Source organism: Bufo bufo, chromosome 11, assembly GCF_905171765.1.
Source record: "Bufo bufo chromosome 11, aBufBuf1.1, whole genome shotgun sequence".
NCBI lineage: Eukaryota > Metazoa > Chordata > Amphibia > Anura > Bufonidae > Bufo > Bufo bufo.
The window spans coordinates 22,530,647-22,554,857 of record NC_053399.1 but is presented as its reverse complement, the minus strand read 5'-3'; the positions used below and the strand labels follow the sequence as shown (position 1 = coordinate 22,554,857).

Here is a 24,211-nt window from a genome sequence, read left to right as displayed (position 1 = left end):
GAGCATATACAAGCGAGTAAGCATATCATCATGCTTCATAAAGCACTGAGCCAGGCATTAAATACATCATTGCACAGTATTCATCAAAGGGGTGCATCATGTAGACCTTGCTTATATAGAGTGCATGTGCATGGGTTGCAAAGTCAAAGGTGAGGAGCACCACTCCCCCCATACCTTTTGAAATTTCTGCGGGCACCTTCTATGAGTGTATACTACTTTCTCCATAGACATGGCTTGATTCACCAGTGCTTTCCATTGATTGACAGTTGGAGGCCTGTCTGCCATCCACCTCAGCGCTATTGCCTTCCTAGCCATGAATAAAGCCTCTCCTAAAAATATCCTCTGGTGATGTGTCCACTGCTCCTCATCCAGGACTCCCAGGACACAAACTTTAGGACAAACAGCTAGCTGAGCAGGGACCATTGTTGAAAGAACGTCCACAACCCCACCCCAGGCGGCCTGAATATAGCTGCATCCCCACATCAAATGCCAGAAATCAGCCCTTTCCTCTTGACACCTATGACATCTACTACTGGGAGACCTTCCCATTCTATATAACCTTAGAGGAGATAAGTAGCTCCTATGGAGAATAAATAGCTGGGTTAGTCTGTTGTTCACTGAAGGGGAAACCCTAGTGGGCACCAGCAGAGCCTCCTCCCAATCCTCGGCATCAAATGTAATGATGGAGTCTCTCCACTTTGCCTCTACCTCCAGAGGTTGGAGTGCCATGCGCTCTCCCAACAGATGAGTATATAACACAGAAATTACTCCCCTGGGACCCTGTGACCTTAATACCCCTATCAAGGGATACTTAGAGATGTTCTTACTCTCACCTCTAAATTGAGCAGTTAGGGCATGCCGCAACTGAAGATATCTATAGAATTGTGTATGAGGAATCTCAAACTTCTCTTGCAATTGCTGTAGAGATCGCAAAACGCCTCCTATATATAAGTCCTCCAAGGTCCGAATCCCTTGCTCTTTCCAATCCGCTGCTCCCTCCAAATTCACCAAATGTGGAAACATAGGATTATCCCAAAGAGGAGCAGTATCTGGCAAATCCTTGTATGAGTTAAGTTTGGCCGCCCTCCAGACCTGGTTGGCTAACCTATGGGCAGGGAGAAGCCTACCAAGCACCTGATTGGGGGCTTCTAGCACAGGCCACAAAGTGGAAAGGTTAAGATACTCCCTCAGCCAGTATTCCGGTCCCGGCAGTTCCCCCTGCCCCACCCATGCCGCTACGTATTTCAGCTGACTAGCTAAGTAATACAGAAAAAAGTCAGGCAGGGCCACTCCACCGTGAAGCTTGGACCTCTGTAGGACGTTCAATGAAAGCTTCCTCCTAGCTCCCCCCCAGACAAAAGCAGCTGTTATCTTGTGCAATCTGTCAAAGAAGGTTTTAGAGACCGGGGCGCATGCGTGTGACAGGAGATAAAGACCCTTCGGAAGTAAAACCATTTTGACCAAATTCAATCTACCCATTATCGAAAGCGGTAAGGACTTCCATGTTTTAAATTTGTCAATGAATAAAGATTCTATAGGGTCTATATTTCTTGCCACTGATACATGTGGATCCCTAGTGATCACAATGCCAAGGTATTTAAATTGATCCACCACTGGTAAGTTAAGTAGCCTTTCGGGCCAGTCATGTGTCCAGAGGGGCATGATAGCAGATTTTGTCCAATTTATGTGCAAGCCCGAATAAGTACCAAACCTCTCTATCACTTCCATCGCACTTCGGAGGGTTCTCTCGGGCTCATCCATAAACAGGAGCAAATCATCAGCGTAGAGCCCTATTTTCTCTACTCTATTCCCTCTAGAGATCCCCAGAAAGGCCTCATCCTGTCTAATGCGTAGCGCAAGATGCTCTATCACAACCGCAAACAGCAGCGGGGAAACGGGACAGCCCTGCCTCGTGCCTCTGTGAAGCGCAAAGGAATCAGATTGAGTGCCATTCACTAGTATATTTGCTTTAGGGCTCTGATACAGTATTTCAATCCAGCTTACAAACTGAGGGCCAAAGCCGAAATCTCTTAAAATCTGCAGCAGGAAGGGCCATTCCACAGAATCAAAGGCCTTAGCAGTGTCTAGGGACGCCAAGGCCCACCTCCTACCTTCCGCCGCCCCGATCTGCGCTATTACCTGCGCCCTTCTAATGTTATCAGAGGTCGTCCTGCCCGGCATAAATCCAGCCTGATCCTTATGTATTATGGATGTCACCACTTTATTTAGGCGTGAAGCCAAAAGCCTAGTCAATATCTTGTAGTCTAAATTTAACAATGAGATTGGTCTATAGGACCCACACTCATTTGGATCCTTGTCTGGTTTTAAAATTACTACAATGGTGGCATCATACAGGGAATCAGGTAATAGACGCCGCCGAATCGACTCCGAATACAGTTTAAGGAGTTGGGGTCCTAGGATATTGCTGTATCTGACATATACTTCCACAGGGATCCCATCCGGGCCTGGCGCCTTCCCTTTAGGTAGATCCTTAATGGCTAGTTGAATCTCCTCCAGTGTTATATCTGCATCCAACAACCGTCTATCCTCCGCGCTAATCTTAGGGTGGGACACCTCAGCAATATAGTCACACAGCTCTCCAACAGTATATTGAGCTGAGGAACTGTAAAGCGACTTATAAAAGCATTTGAAAGTATCTAGAATACCCTCCACTGATTCCAGCAGCTGCCCTCTAGAGTTTAATATGCGCAGAACAGGGGGGGACATCTGATTGGTTCTTGCAATCTGGGCGAGGAGTTTGCCCGCTCTATCCCCAGATTCAAATGACTGCTGCTTCATGAAGAACATTCTGCGCTCGCTTTTTTCTTTAATGTGCAGCATATAAGATCGACCCCTCGTCATCCATTCAATTCTATTCGCCTCTGTGGGATCTAGACAAAAAGAGGCTTCTGCCTCCCTACACTTGGTGTGTAGCTCAAGCTCCTGACGGGCAGTGCACTTTTTTACATAAGAAATGGAGGACTTCAGGCAGCCCCTCAGGTAGGCCTTCAAGGTGTCCCACAATAGCAAACCTTCCGTCTCATCTCCCTGCATCTCCAAGAACACCTCCAGTTGGTCAGGAATCCTATCATTCTGAGTAAAAAGCGTGAGCCAAAAGGGGTGAATCCTCACCTTACCCCCCCCAGAGGCGGCACCAGGGACATTCAGACGCGCTACTATTGGAGCATGATCTGAGGGGCCCTGTGGCACATAGGTAATATCAATCAGATCTGTATACACTGTGGCATTGCCCAAGACATAGTCGATTCTAGACAGCGCGCCTCTAGCGGGGGTGAAGCAGGAGTACTCCCTCAACCGTGGGTTCCTAAGTCTCCAAAGGTCCAGCCATCCCAATTCTGCAGCAATTCTAGATAATGCAGTGACAGAGGAGGATTCATTTATCTGCATCCCGGGTGGGCGGTGCCTGTCTAGCTCCTCCCCCATGACCATATTGAAGTCGCCCATGCAGATTAATCGGGCCGAGGGATATTGTGCTGCAAATCCCAATGTCGTCTGCAAGAGTGAAACCCTGGCCGGAGGGGGGTTGTATAGGTTAACAATAACATAAGGCACATGATTAATAAACCCGTACACCATTACGTATTGCCCCTCAGGATCTACAGCAGTCTGCTGTGGCTCCCATATTAGGCCCTTACGAACCAGTATTGCTACTCCTCTAGAGTGTGAGGTGCCATACGCCTGCATAGACCATTGCACCCATGATTTAACTATTCTGTGCCCAGTGTCTGGCGTCAAATGAGTTTCCTGAAGTCCCAGAATGTGAGGGCAGTATCTCCTGACATGCGAGAATACCGCGATCCTCTTATTTGGTGCGCCCAATCCTCTCACATTCCAGGACGTCATTGTTAAAGACCCCATGGCTCAGCCAACAATACATCTACCATACTAATGGGGGTCACTCTGTCAGATCCAGCACAGTACCCCACTTTCCTAAGCAGTCTCTTCGCCTCCTTAGCCCATGATAAATATGCAGATGCCCATGCCTTAATCAACAGTATAAACATAGAACATAACATATGATGAATTAACAACTCTAGATATTCATCCAGTACAACCATTAATGCGTTAGTTTCGTGGTAACGTGTTCGGGGACCGGTACGGCAAAGAAGTTGTTCAGGCCCATACCGGTGGCCGGACATTCCCTGTACATGTTGTAGTACAGCTGTAATTATTAAGAGGAACAGCGGATAACAAAATATATAATGCACAACCGGGCCTCATACCAGCTATTAATGAACAACAGTAGCCAGCATTAAAATTCTAGAAGGCCCAGCGGCTGAGAGTGTCCGTGGCATACAAGTGAGAAGGAGAACACAGCATCACATACACTTGGACACTGCGGCAGGTACCATATTACTCAGTACAATACCCCATAATACTTGCTGCGCAGTCCCAATGTCCCGGTTAGCGCGGTCTTGGGCGCCTGGATAACCAGTCCTCTGCTTCCTTTGGATCAGTGAAGAAGAGCGGTCTGTCCCCATCGATCACGCGGAGACGAGCTGGGTAGGCCATCGAATATTGCAAATTTAATTCACGGAGACGTCTCTTTACCGAGACAAAAGTGGCCCTCTTCTTCTGCAATTCCGCAGAAAAGTCCGGAAATAATGATATGTTAGCGTTGTCGTACATCAGCACTCCTTTGCATCTTGCCTGACTTAGGATTAAGTCCCGGTCCTTCCAGTTGAGCATACGGGCCAGCAATGGTCTCGGCGGGGCTCCCGGGGGAGGTGGTCTGGCAGGAATCCTATGCGCTCTCTCCACCGCGTACGCGGTCGAGAACGCGGCATCGGGAAACTGGGCCTTGAACCATGCCTCCAGGAAATTAGCAGGATCCCTTCCCTCCGCTCTTTCGGGAATACCTAGAATCCGCACGTTGTTGCGGCGGGACCGATTCTCCAGGTCGTCGCACTTCTGCCGCCATAATCCCACGGATCTCTCCACCTCCTGCAGTCTTGTGTCCAGGGGCCTAGTATAATCCTCCAGCGCCGACACCCGATCTTCCGTCTGCTTAACCCTCTCTCTCAGCTGCTGTACGTCCTGCCTCAACAGGCCCAGGTCCACCCGTACCTCCTCGATCTTACACGTGAGAGAGGACTGGCAGGAGGAGATTGCCGTTAGAAGCTGCTCCGATACTGCTTTTAGGGTAATTTCTGGTTCCCCAGCATCATCAGGCTCTATCTGTTGCGCGACCTGTCCGCGAGTCGCCGCCCGTGGAGTGGCGGGAGGGCCGGCGCCATGCTGGTTATCTTGGCGGGCATATTCCTTCAGCTTCTCAGCTGCCGATTGCGCCTTGCTGGGGCCCATTTCGAGCTGCCTGGGCTTCCTCCTTTTCCTCTGCACTTGCCACTCGGTATTTGGCATAGACAGCTTGGCAGGATTGATTAGGATTTAGTACAGGGAACGGAGCCTCTCTCAGATGCGTGCGTTCATGCCGGCAGTCAGGCCACGCCCCCCATACAAACAAATATACATTTCTGACATTCAAAAACAAAACAAAAACAAATCAGTGACCAATATAGCCACCTTTCTTTGCAAGGACACTCAAAAGCCTGCCATCCATGGATTCTGTCAGTGTTTTGATCTGTTCACCATCAACATTGCGTGCAGCAGCAACCACAGCCTCCCAGACACTGTTCAGAGAGGTGTACTGTTTTCCCTCCTTGTAAATCTCAGATTTGATGATGGACCACAGGTTCTCAATGGGGTTCAGATCAGGTGAACAAGGAGGCCATGTCATTAGATTTTCTTCTTTTATACCCTTTCTTGCCAGCCACGCTGTGGAGTACTTGGACGCGTGTGATGGAGCATTGTCCTGCATGAAAATCATGCTTTTCTTGAAGGATGCAGACTTCTTCCTGTACCACTGCTTGAAGAAGTTGTCTTCCAGAAACTGGCAGTAGGACTGGAAGTTGAGCTTGACTCCATCCTCAACCCGAAAAGGCCCCACAAGCTCATCTTTGATGATACCAGCCCAAACCAGTACTCCACCTCCACCTTGCTGGCGTCTGAGTCGGACTGGAGCTCTCTGCCCTTTACCAATCCAGCCACAGGCCCATCCATCTGGCCCATCAAGACTCTCATTTCATCAGTCCATAAAACCTTAGAAAAATCAGTCTTGAGATATTTCTTGTCCCAGTCTTGACGTTTCAGCTTGTGTGTCTTGTTCAGTGGTGGTCGTCTTTCAGCCTTTCTTACCTTGGCCATGTCTCTGAGTATTGCACACCTTGTGCTTTTGGGCACTCCAGTGATGTTGCAGCTCTGAAATATGGCCAAACTGGTGGCAAGTGGCATCTTGGCAGCTGCACGCTTGACTTTTCTCAGTTCATGGGCAGTTATTTTGCGCCTTGGTTTTTCCACACGCTTCTTGCGACCCTGTTGACTATTTTGAATGAAACGCTTGATTGTTCGATGATCACGCTTCAGAAGCTTTGCAATTTTAAGAGTGCTGCATCCCTCTGCAAGATATCTCACTATTTTTGACTTTTCTGAGCCTGTCAAGTCCTTCTTTTGACCCATTTTGCCAAAGGAAAGGAAGTTGCCTAATAATTATGCACACCTGATATAGGGTGTTGATGTCATTAGACGACACCCCTTCTCATTACAGAGATGCACATCACCTAATATGCTTAATTGGTAGTAGGCTTTCGAGCCTATACAGCTTGGAGTAAGACAACATGCATAAAGAGGATGATGTGGTCAAAATACTCATTTGCCTAATAATTCTGCACGCAGTGTGTATATATATATATATATATATATATATATATATATATATATATATATATATCACATTTCTAACATGCATTATATACATACATACATACTTACACAAATTGCCATTGTGTAATCCGTCATATGAAAAAAAAATAATCATTTTGGAAATTGAAATGTCTGCCCCCAAACCAGACACTAAGGAAAAAAAAAAAAAAAGGAAAAAAAAAAAAAAAAAAAAAAGAGGAAATAACTTCACACACCTGCCGGAATTTGGCCCTGGCTTCCTTTTCCTTCATTCTTCCATGTGCAACCAGATAGTCAAACACTTCCCCTACAGAGGAAACGATGAGGAAAGAGATGAGGCGGAGATCATATACCATAGTGTATCACATTGGAGGCTTGGGGAGGGATTTCTCACCCTAAACCCTGGTGGTTCGTTAAACATGTAACAAAGAGGATGATGGATAAAAATACAATATTTGCTCAATTACATATTTTTGGTGCCAAATGTGATTAACAAAAAAAAAAAGTCCCCAAATCTCATTATAGATACGTCTCCCAAATCTGGAACCTACACCTTTTAGACATTTATGGCATATCATATGGAAATGGGGATATAAGATTCGAAAAACCTGCCAGTTCCACACTCAACCTGTAGACAGGTAAGTAGCCATATTTTTCTAGTCCTGCCTAACCCGAGTCGGACTGATCCACTAAAGGAGTCTGTCATCTGTGCTGACCCCAAGCCGTCAACAGCAATAGGCAGGGGCTGGGAAGATCAGTACAACATATCTATTCTTTATACAATTCTTATCAGGAGTAGAGTTAATATGAAGTTTTATTTTGTTTCTGCAAGTGTTCTGCTTCACAGCCCTTCTGCTCTTAGGCAGAATAAAACTTCCTATTCACGCTACACAAAATGTATGCTATTAGTGCTCTCCCAGGCCACTACCTAGTGCCGTCAGCAGTTGAGCATGGTCAAACCTGCTGACAGACTCCATTTAGTGCAGTATGTCAGCTGTGACTTACAGTTGACTTCCATGGGTGATTATGTGGGAACAGCTCTTGGGCCCGAGCCATTACCGTGCCATGAAAGTAATGGAAAATCTACCTGCTAAATAAAATAAGAAATTAACACATTTTGTCAAATTTCAAAAATGTACAGTCAGTCTTCTGGCAACTTAAAGGGCTTTTCTGTGAGTAAAATATTGAAGACCTATCCTCAGGATAGGTCAATATCAGACCGGTGGAGGTCCAGGTCACGTCACCCCTGCCGATCAGCGGTTTGAAGGGAACACGGTGCTCTCTTTTAGCACTATGGCCTTTTCCTAGACCAGTGATGTCACGTTCACCAGTCACGTGGCCTGTGTGCAGCTCAGTCCCATTCATATACTTGTATGCTTTGAGAAGCTCCAAGAGTCTCTTCAAACAGCTCATCGGTGGAGGTGCCGGCTGTCTGACCCCCCACTGATCTGATACTGATGAGCTGTCCTGAGGATAGATCATCAGTATTTTACTCCCGGACACCCCTTGAAGTGTGTGCAGTTGGCACGACGGCCTGAACGTGAAAATGACAATAGGCGAAGCGGCGTGCAATGTAAAGAACACGATGCCACAGACAGTGTTCAGATCACAGGAAGAAGAGATTGCTAAAGAGTCTAAACCAGAAAGTTGTTAAATGCACATGTGAAAACAAGTCTGCTACATAACATCCCCCAGAAATGTTCCCAGCCCCAAGACGTCTTTGCAGAAAGAATAATTGGGTTTGCACAGCTGAGATCAATCCACGGCAAACTCAACTTAATAAACAAGTCCTTAATAAGAACATCTGAGGTTACGCCTAAAAAAGCTCGCCTTTCAGAACGTGAACTCTTGGTCTGGCGCTCTCCTCTGTAGAGTAAACTTCCCTTCCCTGTACTCCATTAACACCGCTGACCACACTCGTACAGAGCGGCTGCCAAGAGGGCGGCAGCAAACCTCAGGTGCTACAAAGACGGGCAGTCTGTTCAAGGGCAAATATGCCACGGATAGAGGCAGGACGAGCCCTGCTCAAATTCCTCATCTGGGAATCTATCAAGAGGGGGGGGGGATCCCTTGCTAAGGATCCCTCTCCAGTAGCCGATGCAGAGTGTTGCAGCAAAAAGCCGCTCTTGATCTGGCGACCACATAATGCTGCAGGGGAAACATATGGCGAGTCAGAGGTCTGACTGCATGGTCATAGAAAGGGGGTGGATAGGCTGAGACAATCCCCTTCACAGTTGGGATTGAAGCAAAATTTGCTAGGAAGATCTAGTGGGCAAAAAAAATGGTGGCTGCTAGATTACAAAAAAAAAAAAAAATTATAACCTCGATTCAACCCAAATTAAAAGGATTGTCCCATTTAGACAACGCATTACCAGTGTTTGATTGCTGGAGGAGGGGCAGAACCCGACGGCTCCTCACACCTGCCCGCTACCATTCCATACAGCTGAATAGCACTATGGCAGAGCGATTGTACTCCGGCATCTGTATAATGACCCCTTGTATACATTATACTTACTTGCTCCCCAGCACCCACATTGCTCCAGATCCCTGCAGGGCCACCGCCGCATCTCCCCATTGTCCGGATCAAAATGTCTGGCGACAGGGGGAGCAGCCAATAGCAGGCTGCGACAGGGATGAGCCTCCCTATCATCGCGGATAATGCAGCGGGGGCCGTGCAGCCATACGGAGCGGCGCGAATGCCAGGGAGCAGGTAAGTACTATATCTATCTATCTATATATATCTATATCTATATATCTATATCTATCTATCTATACACACACACACGAAGAGCCCTGGCATTGGGGGAGGGGGGTATCATTATAGGGGTTGGACAACCCCTTTAAAGGCCTCATGCACACGGCTGAGTCGACATTTGTCCACAAAATGCAGATACTTTCCATGTGCATTTGTATTTTTCACGCTTTCACAAATATAAAGGACTATTCTGCAATAGGTACAATAGGACATACTCTATAATTTGCGGCACCGCAACTTGGATCCGCCAAAAAATATGGATATGTGAAATGCCCCATAAAAACGAATCGTCAGTGGGCTATCCGCAAAAAATGCTAAGAGCACACAGCTGAAAGATACGGTCATGTGCAAGAGGCTTAAACTGAGCGGTGTGCAATTAATAACCAGCAGAATTGACTAGGCCTTGACAGGTTAGAGACCTGACGACCTACAGACATAATGTATGTATTGATCACTGACTAGTACGAGGATGTTGAGAGTTGTTCACCCTCACGAGAACAGGAAATGGCTTATCACTATCAGATCCGCTATCACTCAAACACATCTGCTCGGTCTACTGCTGCACATGCATTTTCTGGTGCTGAATTAAAGTACAATCATAATAAAAGGTTGATAAAGAGTGGGACCAAGTTCAGGCAAGGCAACCTTTAAGGCCCCTTTTTACACTGGCATTGCGGGCGACGTACGGGAAAAGATGCGGGTGCGTTGCTGGAAAATGCACGATTTTCCCCCGCGAGTGCAAAGCTTTTCAATGCGTTTTGCACGCGCGTGATTAAAATTGGCATGTTTGGTACCCAGACCCGAACTTCTTCACAGAACTTTGGGTTAGGTGTAGTGTAGATTTTATTATTTTCCCTTATAAACATGGTTATAAGGGAAAATAATAGCATTCTGAATACAGACTGCTTAGTAAAATAGGGATGGAGTGGGTTAAAAAAAAAATTAAATTAAATTTAACTCACCTCATCCACTTGTTCGCGCAGCCCGGCTCGTCTTCTGTCTTCTTTGATGACCTGGGAGGAAAAGGACCTTTGATGACATCACTGCGCTCATCACATTATCCAACAGCATGGTGATGGATCATGTGATGGACCATGTGATGGACCATGTGATGAGCGCAGTGACCTCACCAAAGGTCCTTTTCCTCCCAGGTTATCAAAGAAGAAAGACGAGCCAGGCAGCGCGAACAAGTGGATGAGGAGAGTTAAATTTTACTAAGCATTCTGTATTAAGAATGCTATTATTTTCCCTTATAACCATGTTATAAGGGAAAATAATAATGATTGTGTCCCCATCCCGATCATCTCCTAGCAACCATGCGTGAAAAATCGCACCGCATCAACACTTGCTTGCGGATGCTTGCGACTTTCACGCAGCCCCATTCACTTTTATTCACCCAGGTGGTGCAACGTTTCGGCTCCAAACATGAGCCTTCTTCAAGCAAAGATACAACTCAAATGATGGCAATTATATAAGGAAATCAATCTACATGCAAATCATGTGATCACACCCCCCCCAGTGGGTGTGTTACAAATTGTGACAATAATATGATGAAAAAAATGCAGTGACACATGGTGACATTGATAAAAATACATATCATAAGGTAAGAGACATGACCATGCATGTCATGTGCATCGCAAACATAGCGCAAAGTGTACATCGATCGAATACAAAAAAGCTTGATCTTATATCTATATATTTTTTTATTAGAAAAAACCACCGGCAGCACCATCCAAAAAGAAAAAAGTAAAGTAGGAGGGTGCAAGGTCCAAGTATGGCAATAGGCGCTTACCCACTTTTATAGAACAAAAAAAAAAAAAAAAAAAATCGGACTGCACTCCAGAAGACTTCAATAAGTCAATGTGTTTTATTCACCCATGAAGTGGCAAAGAGCGACGTTTCGGCTCATACATGAGCCTTTCTCAAGCATTGGTACAAAATGAACAGCACACATATAAAGGTGTATCAATCAAGGTAATCAGTGCAAAGACATAATTGGTAATTAAAAAAGTACAAGTACAAAATGTGTCAAAATAAATAAAAAAAATAAAATAAATCAATGATCATCCCCAAAGGGTAAAGTGACATGTGCATATGATGAATCAAATACATGATATAATAAATAACATACAGTACCATCAAATGTGCATAATTGAATCCAACTCTATCGCATCAATTTGTAATCGGTGCATATACTTTAATGTGATCATAAGAAGGAGGAGGAGACTAGTTAGTACCTGGAAGATCGATGTAGCCCACATATACCATCGCGCCGATCAGCGCGTCTATAGGTTACCTCTGCATTAGATCATCCATATCGAGCCGAAAGGAGACACACGTTCGCCGCAGGGTCGCCTGCCGATGACCCAAGCGACGCATGCATGAATCACGTGCACTGCCCATAAGCTGACTGCTGACAAAGGCGTCACATGCGCAACACCATGATTTACAGTTCACCATCACCTATTCAGATACCGCTGTACAATTTCTTGACACCAATGTATTATTTTCTAATGGGGCTCTCATTACACAACTCTATATGAAACCAACCGATAGAAATACGATGTTGAGGTATGAGAGCTGCCATCCTCGTAGTATGGTGAAACACAATTCTTGAGGGCTAAGAGGATTGTAACAGATAGTACCACTTTGGACAAGACAATAGATGACATGGTTACTAAATTTAGACAGCGAGGTTACCCTAGTAAATTGCTTACTGAACAAAAACACAAAGTTTTGGCTATGGATAGGGACTCTATACTTCAAGGGACTAGAGATAGGAATGTTCAAAGGAGAATCACATTTGTATCTACTTATTCTGAGCGTAGCGGTGAAATCAACACAATTCTGAAGAGGCATTGGCCTATATTAGGCAGTTGTTTGAAAGCGGTACCTGAATTTAGGGCATTACCTTTGTTTTCATATGGCAGATGTAAAAATATCAGCGATCAGGTAGTGAGAGCGGATGCGGGCCCCAAAACAACTATCAGACAGAAGACGTTGGCACCATCGGGCACTGGTTGTTTTCCGTGCCTGCATTGTGTCAATTGTCGTTACGTCTGTAGATCTAGGACATTCGTACACCCCAATACGGGTTGCACATACCCCATCAAGTTCCACCGAACATGTGATTCTTCTTCTGTAGTATACATATTGTCCTGTCCTTGCCAGTTGCTCTATGTAGGCGAAACATCTACAGATTTAAAGACCAGGCTCAATGATCATCGCTATACGATTAGAAAAGGGCGCACAGATTTACCGGTCCCTAGACATTTCGTGTCACATAAGCATAATGAAAAGGATCTCAGATGTTGGATTATAGATCAGATCCAAATGCCACGGAGGGGTGGAGACCGTATATCTCTAAAAAAAGGGAGTTATACTGGATCCAGACCTTAAATAGCCTGTATCCTAATGGATTGAACATAGATTATAGATATGGGGGTCTAGTATGAGTATGTGGTGGTTTGCCCTTGGTTACCCTGGCTGTACATGAAGCGTTCTACCTGTGGTGGTTGACAGGTTCATTGGTTAAAAAATAACTAAAAATATAAAAAGAAAATGATATTTTTTTGTAACATAGGAATAATAAGGTATATTATTTATATTTATTATTGATACTTTTTTTATTATTTCAGTTTTTTAGACACTTTCGCACATCTGGGAGAAGGTATTTTGGATGAGTAATGAGCCTGGACGTTGGATGAAGAGCCCCCAATAAAGTACAATTCTGCTATAACATCTTATTGGTTTTTGAGGTTCCTTTTGCGTGTCCCGCCTGCATTACATGGAGGTAGTTCCCTCCTTGTTTTGATGAGACAATGTTTTGTTTAGTTCAAGTGCTTATGTTGCCAGTATGGTACCCCTTTAGAGCTTTATATATCCAATGACCAATTATGTCACAGCTAATAGAGGAGAACCCTCTTAGTCACGAGTTGGGGCAGGGCGGGGACCCGTAATGTGGCTAACACTGACGTGCTGGCAACATTGGGGCGCCGATCGGGTCTGGGGTATCGATCTTGGAAAAGGTGGTTACTCGCCTAACCTGCTTGTCAGTGGAATTTATCCACAGTGACTGGTTTTATATGATTGTGACAGTCTTTGGCTACAATGATGAATTACAAAAAAAGAGATCTGGCAATGTTCCCTTCTTGAATATGGTGGCAGTTACAAAGGTGACGACAGTGTTTCGCATGCGACGCCATTTTCAGCAGTCAGCTTATGGGCAGTGCACGTGATTCATGCGTGCGCCGCTTGGGTCATCGGCAGGCGACCCTGCGGCGAACGTGTCTTTCGGCCAGATAAGGATGATGTAATGCAGCCGGAACATGCGCAGAGGTAACCTATAGACGCGCTGATCGGCGCGATTGTATATGTGGGCTACATCGATCTTCCAGGTACTAACTAGTCTCCTCCTCCTTCTTATGATCACATTAAAGTATATGCACCGATTACAAATTGATGCGATAGAGTTGGATTCAATTATGCACATTTGATGGTACTGTATGTTATTTATTATATCATGTATTTGATTCATCATATGCACATGTCACTTTACCCTTTGGGGATGATCATTGATTTATTTTTATTTTTTTAGGTATTTTGACACATTTTGTATTACCAATTATGTCTTTCCACTGATTACCTTGATTGATACACCTTTATATGTGTGCTGTTCATTTTGTACCAATGCTTGAGAAAGGCTATTTTTGTGTGATTTTGTTGTCGGCACATTCAACTATGTAAAGAACAAAGTATTTCAGAAGAATATTTAATTAATTCAGATCTAGGATGTGTTATTTTTGTGTTCCCTTTATTTTTTTGAGCAGGATATATATATCGGATTGCTGGAGATCTCACTGCTGGGACCCCTACCAATCAGGACTCGCGTCCCTTGCGGTCACCACTCCGTTCAGTCTCTACAGCAGTGTTTCCCAACCAGTGTGCCTCCAGCTGTTGCAAAACTACAACTCCCAGCATGCCCGGAGAGCCTTTGGCTGTGCGGGCATGCTGGGAGTTGTAGTTTTGCAACAGCTGGAGGCACACTGGTTGGGAAACACTGCTCTACAGGACAGATGGAGAGTACAGCGCTGTTCAACAATCCCATAGAATTTGTGTATGTGTAACCGCTACTTCAGACGGGGGTCACGTTCTCTCAATTAGTGGGGGTCCCAAAAAGTGAGACCCACAGCGATTAGACCTATAAAGATGCTAAATGTCTCAATACACCAAGTGCCGTTGGGATCACTTACCTCCACTTGCATATTCCATTATTAAGTAGAGAGTTTTTTCCGTTTCAATTACTTCAAATAATTTAACTGGAGGAAAATTAGAAACAGTCTAAGTTAATTTTCCTTCTCGTTACTTAAAGTTAATTAACAACCAATGTAAAAAAAAAAAAAAAATCGATCTGTGTGTTGGCAGACGGCAAATTAGAAACGTGTGTGCTCGTTCTCAACTCTGAGCGGCGTCCATACGACAAAACCAGAACATGTTTGTCTACAGCAAGAAAGAACACAAAATCCTGCAGCATCCGGGGGCTTAGCAATCAGTAAGGGAAATTATGAGTAAGGGTTTTAATTAATCCCCCGTGCTGCGAGAGTGGGATTTCCAGGAAATGCTGCACACACACATGTAAAGTCAGGAACACAAAAAAAGCCAGCGCTAGCGGGCCGGAGGGAGAATGATTAGGCCGCAGTAACAGTTTTTTTTAAAGTTTTTTTTTGCTGTTTTTGAAGCGTTTTAGAAACTTGAAAAGAAAAAAAAAAACTTGCATTCTGTGTTGTCACTAAATGACATTTTTGCATAGAGGCTTTCGGGAGGCCTGTTCTGGAGCTGGTCTCAGATGTGGGTCCCTTTGATGGCAATTATTGATTTCTCTCTATTTTCTCCATTTTTGTCAGGCCATAACTATCTTTCTGCTGATGTAGCTGTATGCGGCTGAATTGTAGTTTTTAGCCACCTCATCATGGGGTACGTGCAACTTAATAGATTAATTTATTATAATTTGGCATGTGGTAACTGACTACTCGTTTTTTGCAGTTTAAAATTTAGGATATTGCCCATTTGGCCTAACTAGCATGGCACTTTTATTCTATGGGTCAGTACAATTAGTGATACCAAATATGCATAGAGTGTTTTTTGTACTAATTTTGCACAGTACTAGCACGTCTAATGCAAAAACAATAGTTTTTATCGCTGCATTCCAGGAGCCAGGACTTAAGCATTTTTCCACAGATGTAGTCATTTATAGGCTTGATTTTCGAGGGGAGAGATTTTTTTTTTTTTTATTATTATTAGTATTTTGGGGTACATGGGACTTTCTTGAGTACCATTTATTTTTTGGGAGGCGATAGAAAAAAAACGAACAAAAAAAACAAACAAACAAACTAAGTTTGTGTTTTTTTTTTATTTTGTTCATGGAGCAGTTTACCATGGATGGATTTTTTTTAATACAATCTTTATTGACCTTTATTTTTTTCTTGAGAGAAGTGAGCTTCGGATGCTACATACAAAGTCGCTTCATTCAAAGCTTCGGATTATTACTGTACGGAGATCCGTCTCTGTACGGTATTAAAATGTATGGGCTCCGATGAGGCAAAGTCGCACAGTTCCAAGTTTTAAAGTGTTTTTTCCACTTTACAAATCAACTACCGAAGTTATTCAACGAAGTCTCGTGCGACTTCGCGAATAACTGACTCCCGCTCATCAGAGGCCATACATTTTAATACTGTACGGAGACAGATCTCCATACACTAATAGTCCGAAGTTTTGAACGAAGCGACTTTGGATGCGATTGCCTTCACAAAGGACCAATGGTAGGGAGCTTCTGGGTAATTGCTTAGATGCTGCGGTCGCTATAATTGTGGAATCTAGGGGGTTAAACAGTCGGGATCTGAGCTACCTCTGAATTAGCCATCATAGTGGAAGCCCAGCTATGGTCAACGCTGGATTTATTATTCCTTCTAGAAGTTTCTGAATTATTAGCAGTTTGCAGCGAAGGTCCAGATGAGTCCCTGCACAGTCTGACACTGGCAGCACTGATTGGATAGTGTCAGACTGTGCAGGGACACATCCCTAACTGGTAACACCCATCTGGACCATCACAGCAAACTGCTAGCAATTCATTCATAAACTTCTAGCAGGAATAATAAAGGAATGGTACAACATAGTATCATAAGAATGGATGCTCCATAATTATTACATGTGGAAGTACTTAGTAAAACAGACATGTCAGGAGAGGGGACAGCTCCTCTCCAAGAACGGAAGACCCACCGCTGAGGGGTACACAGAGCCTTCGCTGTAAACCTTACCTATATTAGGGTGATTCAAAATCTTCATTATCCGTACTTCCCTGAAGAGCTGAGGAGACAAGAAAAAGACAACTCGTTACTGAAAACTGCAACCACAGACAACTGGAATCACTTAAAAGCGGTCAGATTAATATGGGCAATATTACAGCTACAAGGCCCTACTACTAGTGGCCATTTTTACACTACAGCAGGGATCAGCAACCGTCGGCACTCCAGCTGCTGTGAAACTACAACTCCCAGCATGCAAACATGCTTGACTGTTCTACTAACTACCACAGACGTGAACGGAGCATTCTGGGAGCTGTAGTTTCTGAACAGCTGGAGTGCCGGAGGATGCTGATCCCTGCACTACAGCATATGAAGCAGTGCCGGGCTGATAGACACAGCTAGACTGGAGACCAGTGTACTCTGTGCTGCTAGGAGCACAGATCTGTGGCGATTACATTCTGCTCCGGCTGCTTAAAAGGGAAGACGTCACCTATTTTTTTTTCAACCAGATACTGCTACATATTCTTTATTTCTAATCGGTTTTTGTTTTCAGATAGCAGATATTTTTATTCTATTTTCTGTAATTGACTATGGGGTGGCATTCATGTCTCAGCTGTTATTATCATTCACAAATAGGCCACGTGGACCATAGAAAACGGCAGACTGGAGATGACTCACTGACTATCTAAATAGGTCATTTTTATGATGACACATTTCCCCAATTTAGGTACTTTCACACTAGCGTTATTCTTTTCCGGCATTGAGTTCCGTCCTAGGGGCTCAATACCGGAAAAGAACTGATCAGTTTTATCCCCATGCATTCTGAATGGAGAGCAATCTGATCAGGATGCATCAGGATGTCTTCAGTTCAGTCTTTTTGCCTTTTCAGGACGGAGATAATATCGCAGCATGCTGCGGTTTTATCTCCGTCCAAAATTCCAGAACACTTGCCGGATCCGGCAATGCAGTCTGCGCATGCTCAGACCGCAAAAAATGTGAAAAAAAATAAATGCCGGATCCGTTTTTCCAGATGACACCTGAGAGACAGATCCGGCATTTCAATGCATTTGTCATACAGGTCAGGATCCTGATCCGTCTGACAAATGCCATCAGTTTGCATACGTTTTGACGGATCCGGCAGGCGGTTCCGGTGACTGAACTGCCTGCCGAAATCCTCTGCCGCAAGTGTGAAAGTACCCTAAGCGAACTGCGTAAAAGACAACAGAAGGGAGTATGGCCACGACTGCACCTGACTCGCCATTGTAGGAAGCGTAGAGGAAATCTCTAGACCAGTGAAGGCTAACTACGACCCCCAAGATGCTCCATTCATTTCTATGGAGATTCTGAGAACAGCCAAGCAAGTTTACATCTTGGGAGTCGTAGTTTTACCACAGCCGGAGGTTAGCCATCACAGCTCTATACCATCATTGAATAAGCTGAGAACGCAGGGCGCCATACACATTAGACCCTACATAAGCAGGATCAGGCCTACAAGGCAGTATGCCTGGGTTAATAGGGTTAAACCTGCTCTTTCAACATATGGCCTTATAATATTCAAGGGGTTTCATCAAAAAAGACGCTGATGACATCACTAAAATGTGGAGACACTAGTAGTGTTGAGCGAACTTCTGTTTTAAGTTCGGCGTCTAAAGTTCGGCTTCCGGTTAGCGGAGAATCCCGATATGGATTCCGAATTCCGTTGTGGTCCGTGGTAGCGGAATCAATAATGGCCGATTATTAATTCCGCTACCACGGACCACAACGGAATTCGGAATCCATATCGGGATTCTCCGCTAACCGGAAGCCGAACTTTAGACGCCGAACTTAAAAACAGAAGTTCGCTCAACACTAGACACTAGCAATCGCTAGAACTTGTGCAGCGGCGCTGTATCATATGGACTCCTGTCTGTTCCTTTTCAGAAGCCGCATGGTCAGTCGTTCAGTATAATAAACGCCTCCACAAAAAAAAAAAAGTAGGCACGAAATGAAGGGGCAGAACTGCGCTCTGCCCTGTCGGCTTTGCTAGGCTTTTTGAGCACGGATCGAATTTTTTACGAAAGCCGCTCTGAGCAGCAATTCTGCCCTTTCGTTTCTTTTTAGCTACCCTCTAACCACTCACCAGCACATGCCTAAATTCAGTACAAGAGCGATGGCGCTCAGCCAGAGAAAGCTAAATCCAGGGCGCCAGGTATAGGGGCGTGCTACGGACCTTCCTACCACCCGGCAGAGTAAACTGGACGCGGCCCGATTCTCTGGCGATCATCGCGGCTAACAGGCGGCGCATTATCCGAGGCTGGAAGGAAACGAGTCTTACAAGAAGTGACATGAGGCTGGCATTCTTCTCAGTAATTATAAGGGGACAAACGACGTTCACATTGTGAAAGAACTGGATAACCAGACGGAATCAGCTCCTAAATTTAGAACGAAAATTATCGTCCCCATTAACCCTCATATGACTGACGCAAGACTTCAATTATAAATGGGATTCCAGAGCTTCCCACTCCACCCAGGCCGTCCGAGAGCAGACGGGCTGGCCAATCCGGATACGCCGGTGGAGGCGAGCAGCGAGGCATTTGCTTTTCTTCCGCAGGGGGGAGCAGACACCGGGAGGCTTTATCTCAGCGAGGACTCCTCATAAATATATGAAGAAGAAATCAGGTCAATTAAAGCTTTGTCCTGGGTGGAGATCTCGGAGGCACCGGATTAACCCCAAATGGGGCCGTGCCTCGTGGAATAAATTTTTGGGAATTTGTTCGCAACGCCCACTCTCCTAAACGGATTTGCACGCTCTGAAAACCACAGATGGCATTCTCTTTAATATAATGTGAATTATATTCAGCACCTTATGCCCGCTGTACAGAGGAAGGCAGCAGCATGCCAGCTATCTGGGGAGGACACGTTTAAGATGAAAGTCAAATTTAATATACTGAAAATCCAATATTTTCCTCCGTCCGTATGTCCGGGGAAAAAATAAATAAAGGGGGGGGGGGGGGGATCTTTATTCAAAAAAATAGAAATACTATGCATACGTCATACAGAGAACACACACAGTGCACAATGTAGGTTACACTTTCCATCTCTTCTGGGTGCTGCTTGGTTGCAGCTCTTCTATGTGAGCAATGGTGTTGCTGGGCATTATGGTACACCTCGGAGATCCATGTCTGGCCGTTTCTAAAGATAACCTGTCCCCTCTCCTGACATGCCTGTTTTAGGAACTACTTGAATCCACCATGCAACAACAATTCCATATAAATCTATGCTGTGCCATTCCTCTATTATTCCTATTAGAAGTTTATGAATGAATTGACAACTGAGTGTTGGGTGTGTGTCCTTGCACTGATTGGATGGTGTCAGGCTGTGCAGGCTAACCGGTAATACCACTTGGTAATTCATTCAGGAAGAAATAATAGAGGAATGACGTCATAAGCACAGATGCTCCATAAAGGTGTATACTGCACACAGTACATGCTGTGCCACAGTAAACACATGGGAACCCGAGCGGTTTCTTAGAAGATGTCTCATCCACAGGTTATGGAAACAGCGCACCACCATGGGTGCCCAGTCTGCTGGATTATTTTTATTTTTAAAGCCCCGGAGAACCCCTTAAACCCAAGTCAGCCATTGACTGGAGAACTGCATGATAAGGCCTCATGCACACGACCGTGTCCATATTCCAGTCTGCAAATCAGAGATCTAAAAAATACGGACACCTTGTCCATGTGCACTCCGCATTTTTCCCAAGTCCATTACTGGAATTTACTATTTTTGTCCGCAATACGGACAAGGAAAGGACACGTTCTATAATTTGAGCAATGGACACACAGATGCGGACAGCACACGGGTGACATCCTTGTGCTTGTTTTTTTTTTTTTGCAAACACATAGGAATGGACGGGTCTGTGCGCAATTTGCAAAAAATGTGTATTGGATACGGATGCAAAGTAGGGTTGTGTGCATGAGGCCTAAGCCAGTGTCCTTACATTGAAAAGATCGGTTCACATGACATACTTGGTCGTAAATACTTATTGCCACTGACTCCAAAAACAAAAACCGAAAAATTCCCAACATTTTGCTATATAGATTGAACGCCATGAAAAGCGTGGCAGAACGCCATGTGCAGTTTTAACCACAGAAGTCTGCGTTTGCCCGGCCCCGGCTCTGTACCCAACAACACTGAAAGTCTGAGGTCTTTCTACCTTCCAGGTGAAGAACACAACATTTTGCCAGTCTTAGCCGTAACTTGCACGACACTTATGAATCACATGCTAAATCTTCAGGTATAATGCGAGCTAAGGTTGGAGGATTTATCACAAGGAATAATTCCAAGGAGTCATTTTCCTGTAAAACAATGATCCAGTGTCTTTGTAAAGGAATGGTTTCTGCCTGCCCAGACCCTTACCAGTGAATCACCCCGTCCTGCCCACACTGGTAGTCACCGATACAGCACCTACTGTCTCCTTACTTTACAGTACAAGCTGAACCAGGAGTATACGGCGCTGTTCACATCTGCAACAGGACTTCCGTCCATGGACGAGAAACCAGATTCATCATAAGACTGATACCAATGGCACCGGAGGATCCCACTGACTTATTATCAGGACTGTCAGTTTCTGCTCAGGAGTATGAGGGCACACCTTTAAAGGGGTTATCCGAGAACTAATAGTGATAACCTATCTTCAGGATATGCTATCAATATCGGATCGGCAAAGGTCCGACAACTGGGACCCCCGCCAATCAGTTGTTAGAAGAGGCCAGGTGCTCCATGAGCACCGCTGCCTCTTCCTAGGCCAACGTGATGTTGCCACGCATCAGTCATATGGCCTAGTCCAAGCCAAAAGAGGCAATCTGCAATACCAAGCACGGCTGCTATATGATGTAAGGCGCTGTGCTTGGTAAGCGCCCAGGAGGCTGCTATGCTCACTATAGCTCTGGTGAGCACTGCAGCGCCACGAAACAGCTGATTGTTGAGGGTGCCGGGACTCAGACCCCCGCTAATGTGATTTTTAATGACATATCCTGTGGATAGGTCATCAATATTTTTTTCCAGATAACCCCTTTAAGGGGTTCGCTGGTCCTCAAATTAAAGCTGTCCAGTGTAACCCAGACACTATTTTTGACATATACTTTTTTTCATGTCGGGGCTTTCCTTACTCTGTTCTCAGAATCACTGCATCCTGGCAGGATGTTTACATGCAGAACTTCCTGTTTTCATCAGCTTCCTGCTTAAACGCCTAACTAAAATGAAGATGGGAGGTGTAGGGGGCATGACTAATAAAGAAGGAACAGCGTGGTAGAGGGCGCAAGATTGGTGAAATACTGCAGAGCATGGTGGGATTGGTTAGAACACCCAGCAGGAATCTGATGCAAACAGGAAGTTCTGCATGTAAACATCCTGCCAGGATGCAGTGATGCTGACAACTGGGGGAAGAAAGCACTGACATGAAAAACAGGTATATGGGGCAAAAATATGCAATGTCTGGGGTACTCTGGGCAGATAACAAAATAATTTCATTATGAGAGTGAAGAACCCCTTTAAAGTGCACTTCCAATTACAAGCAAGACTTATCTTGTTGCTTTACACTTCTTGAGATAATGAATCAGCCCCACTCTCCTCTCTCATTGTATGGCAGCAACTGGCAGGAGACTGTCTCTGTCCCCACCGGAAGCCTCATTTCTCTGCTAGGAGCTGAGCAGTCGCAGAATAAAGGTGCCAAAGCTTACATCTGACTTGGCTAGCACAGTGTGTACGATGACTTGAACAGCGATTTCTATCTACACAATGTGCCCTTATTGCAAGAAATTTTACAGGAATCAAAAGGAGCTATTGTCACCTAAGATCACAGCGCTCCAAGGGATTTTATACATTACATCCATTAGTTCCCCTTAAAGGGCTTGTCCAGGAAAAGCAAACTCTTTTACTAATTCCACACTCCCTTTAAGTGACTGACCAGGCATTAAAAAAAAAACTAAGTGGCCTAAAATAATACAAACCTTTATCCGTACAAGTGAAACCTAAAGCAACCACCTCAGATCAAAATGTCCTGCAATGTCTGACTATCGATCTACGCCGTGATTTTCCACATTAGTTCACTTCCTGCAAATCAGGCAATGTTACATCAGCATCTAATAAAATATTAAAGGCCATCAAGACGGCGAGCTGAAAATGACCACCTGCAATATTATTCCCAAAAGGGATCTGGAAAAGCTTCAAGTGCTTGAGATTTCTGCAGCCAGTACGTCCCCCATATGAGGGTTGGAAAAAATCCTATAAATGTTAGGAGCAAGTCAGGCCATTTTGATGTTTTTAGGGGCCCAGCTATAGGAGCTCCTGTGGTTCATCAGAACTGGAATTAGAGTGTTCTTAAAGCCATAGTTCGCAGGATCTGATTAACTGTAGGAGGTTCAGATGTGTTGGAACCATAGAGGGTTAAAAAAAAAAAAAAAATATCACCCATATTTCATGGCCACCTTAAGGCCATCTAAGGTCCGTTCAAACAGCAGCTTTTGCCATCAGAAATGGGTGCGAAATCTGAAAAGAAACACCGGGGTCCGGGCACTGTTTTCATTGGGAGGCCACGCCACAGTTCACTAGGCCGCGGTCACGCCCAGAAAGAACATGTCCTTTCTCGGCACGGTGTCATGATGTTGCTGGGTGTTCGCTCCACTCAAAGTGGCTAAAATGCAAGTGGGTCCACGGCCTTCACAATGGAGTTTATGCCGTGGATTATGCGCCAGACTTTGCAAAATCCAATTTTATGAAAATGAATCATATTCCCTGTATACGTTCTGCACCTTTCTAATACATAGTGTTTCCATCCCTTGTCATTTTTACAACCTCTGCTTGCTGCAATGCAAACAAAACGTGGCGGGCAGAAAGCCTTTCCGGACCGCGTCTAGCTGACACTAGCAGGTCACGGTGTGACAGCACGGTCCATTGCAGTTACAGGTCTTAAGGATAAATATTTATATTTGAAAGCAAGCAGAGATCTTGGAACTGGTGGGGAATTATGACAAAAAGCTGTATCGCCATTCTAAAGTAAGAAAGCTTTAACTTTCGTAAAACTTCAGACTCCCAAAAGGAACCGTAAAAAAAGTAAAGTGATCCCGTCTGCTGCATATGAACTGAGCAAATGACCTGTCTGCAATCTAGATGGCGGGTTTTCCAGGACCACAGATTGTCCTCTTTAAAAGGAACCTCTAAAATTCCCATGACCGGGGTATGCAGCGCCCATAGAAGCTTTTGTTCACAAGCACAACCCATCAATGGACGGTCTATCGCAGTGAAGCGAGCAGATAAAAGGTTGAGAACAATACCGTCATAGTACAAGCATGTGTCTGCCCAGAAGCCTTTGACTACAATGCCAATGCTGCACACAATAGACCTAAAAGTGCCGCAA

The 24,211-nt window shown here is 44.8% G+C and overlaps 1 protein-coding gene across 5 annotated transcripts in view; it reads right to left on the bottom strand.

The window, feature by feature from the left end:
• Nucleotides 1-24,211, bottom strand: part of MARK3 (microtubule affinity regulating kinase 3) — a 76,052-nt gene that overhangs the window by 31,963 nt on the left and 19,878 nt on the right. For all 5 annotated transcript variants that reach the window (XM_040412498.1, XM_040412494.1, XM_040412496.1 and 2 more), the window contains exons 4-6: nt 16,828-16,876; nt 14,767-14,832; nt 6,996-7,066 (exon numbers count right to left, since the gene is read on the bottom strand). In XM_040412498.1, coding sequence (XP_040268432.1) covers nt 6,996-7,066; nt 14,767-14,832; nt 16,828-16,876 — 186 coding nt within the window. The remainder of the gene's footprint in view (nt 1-6,995; nt 7,067-14,766; nt 14,833-16,827; nt 16,877-24,211) is intronic.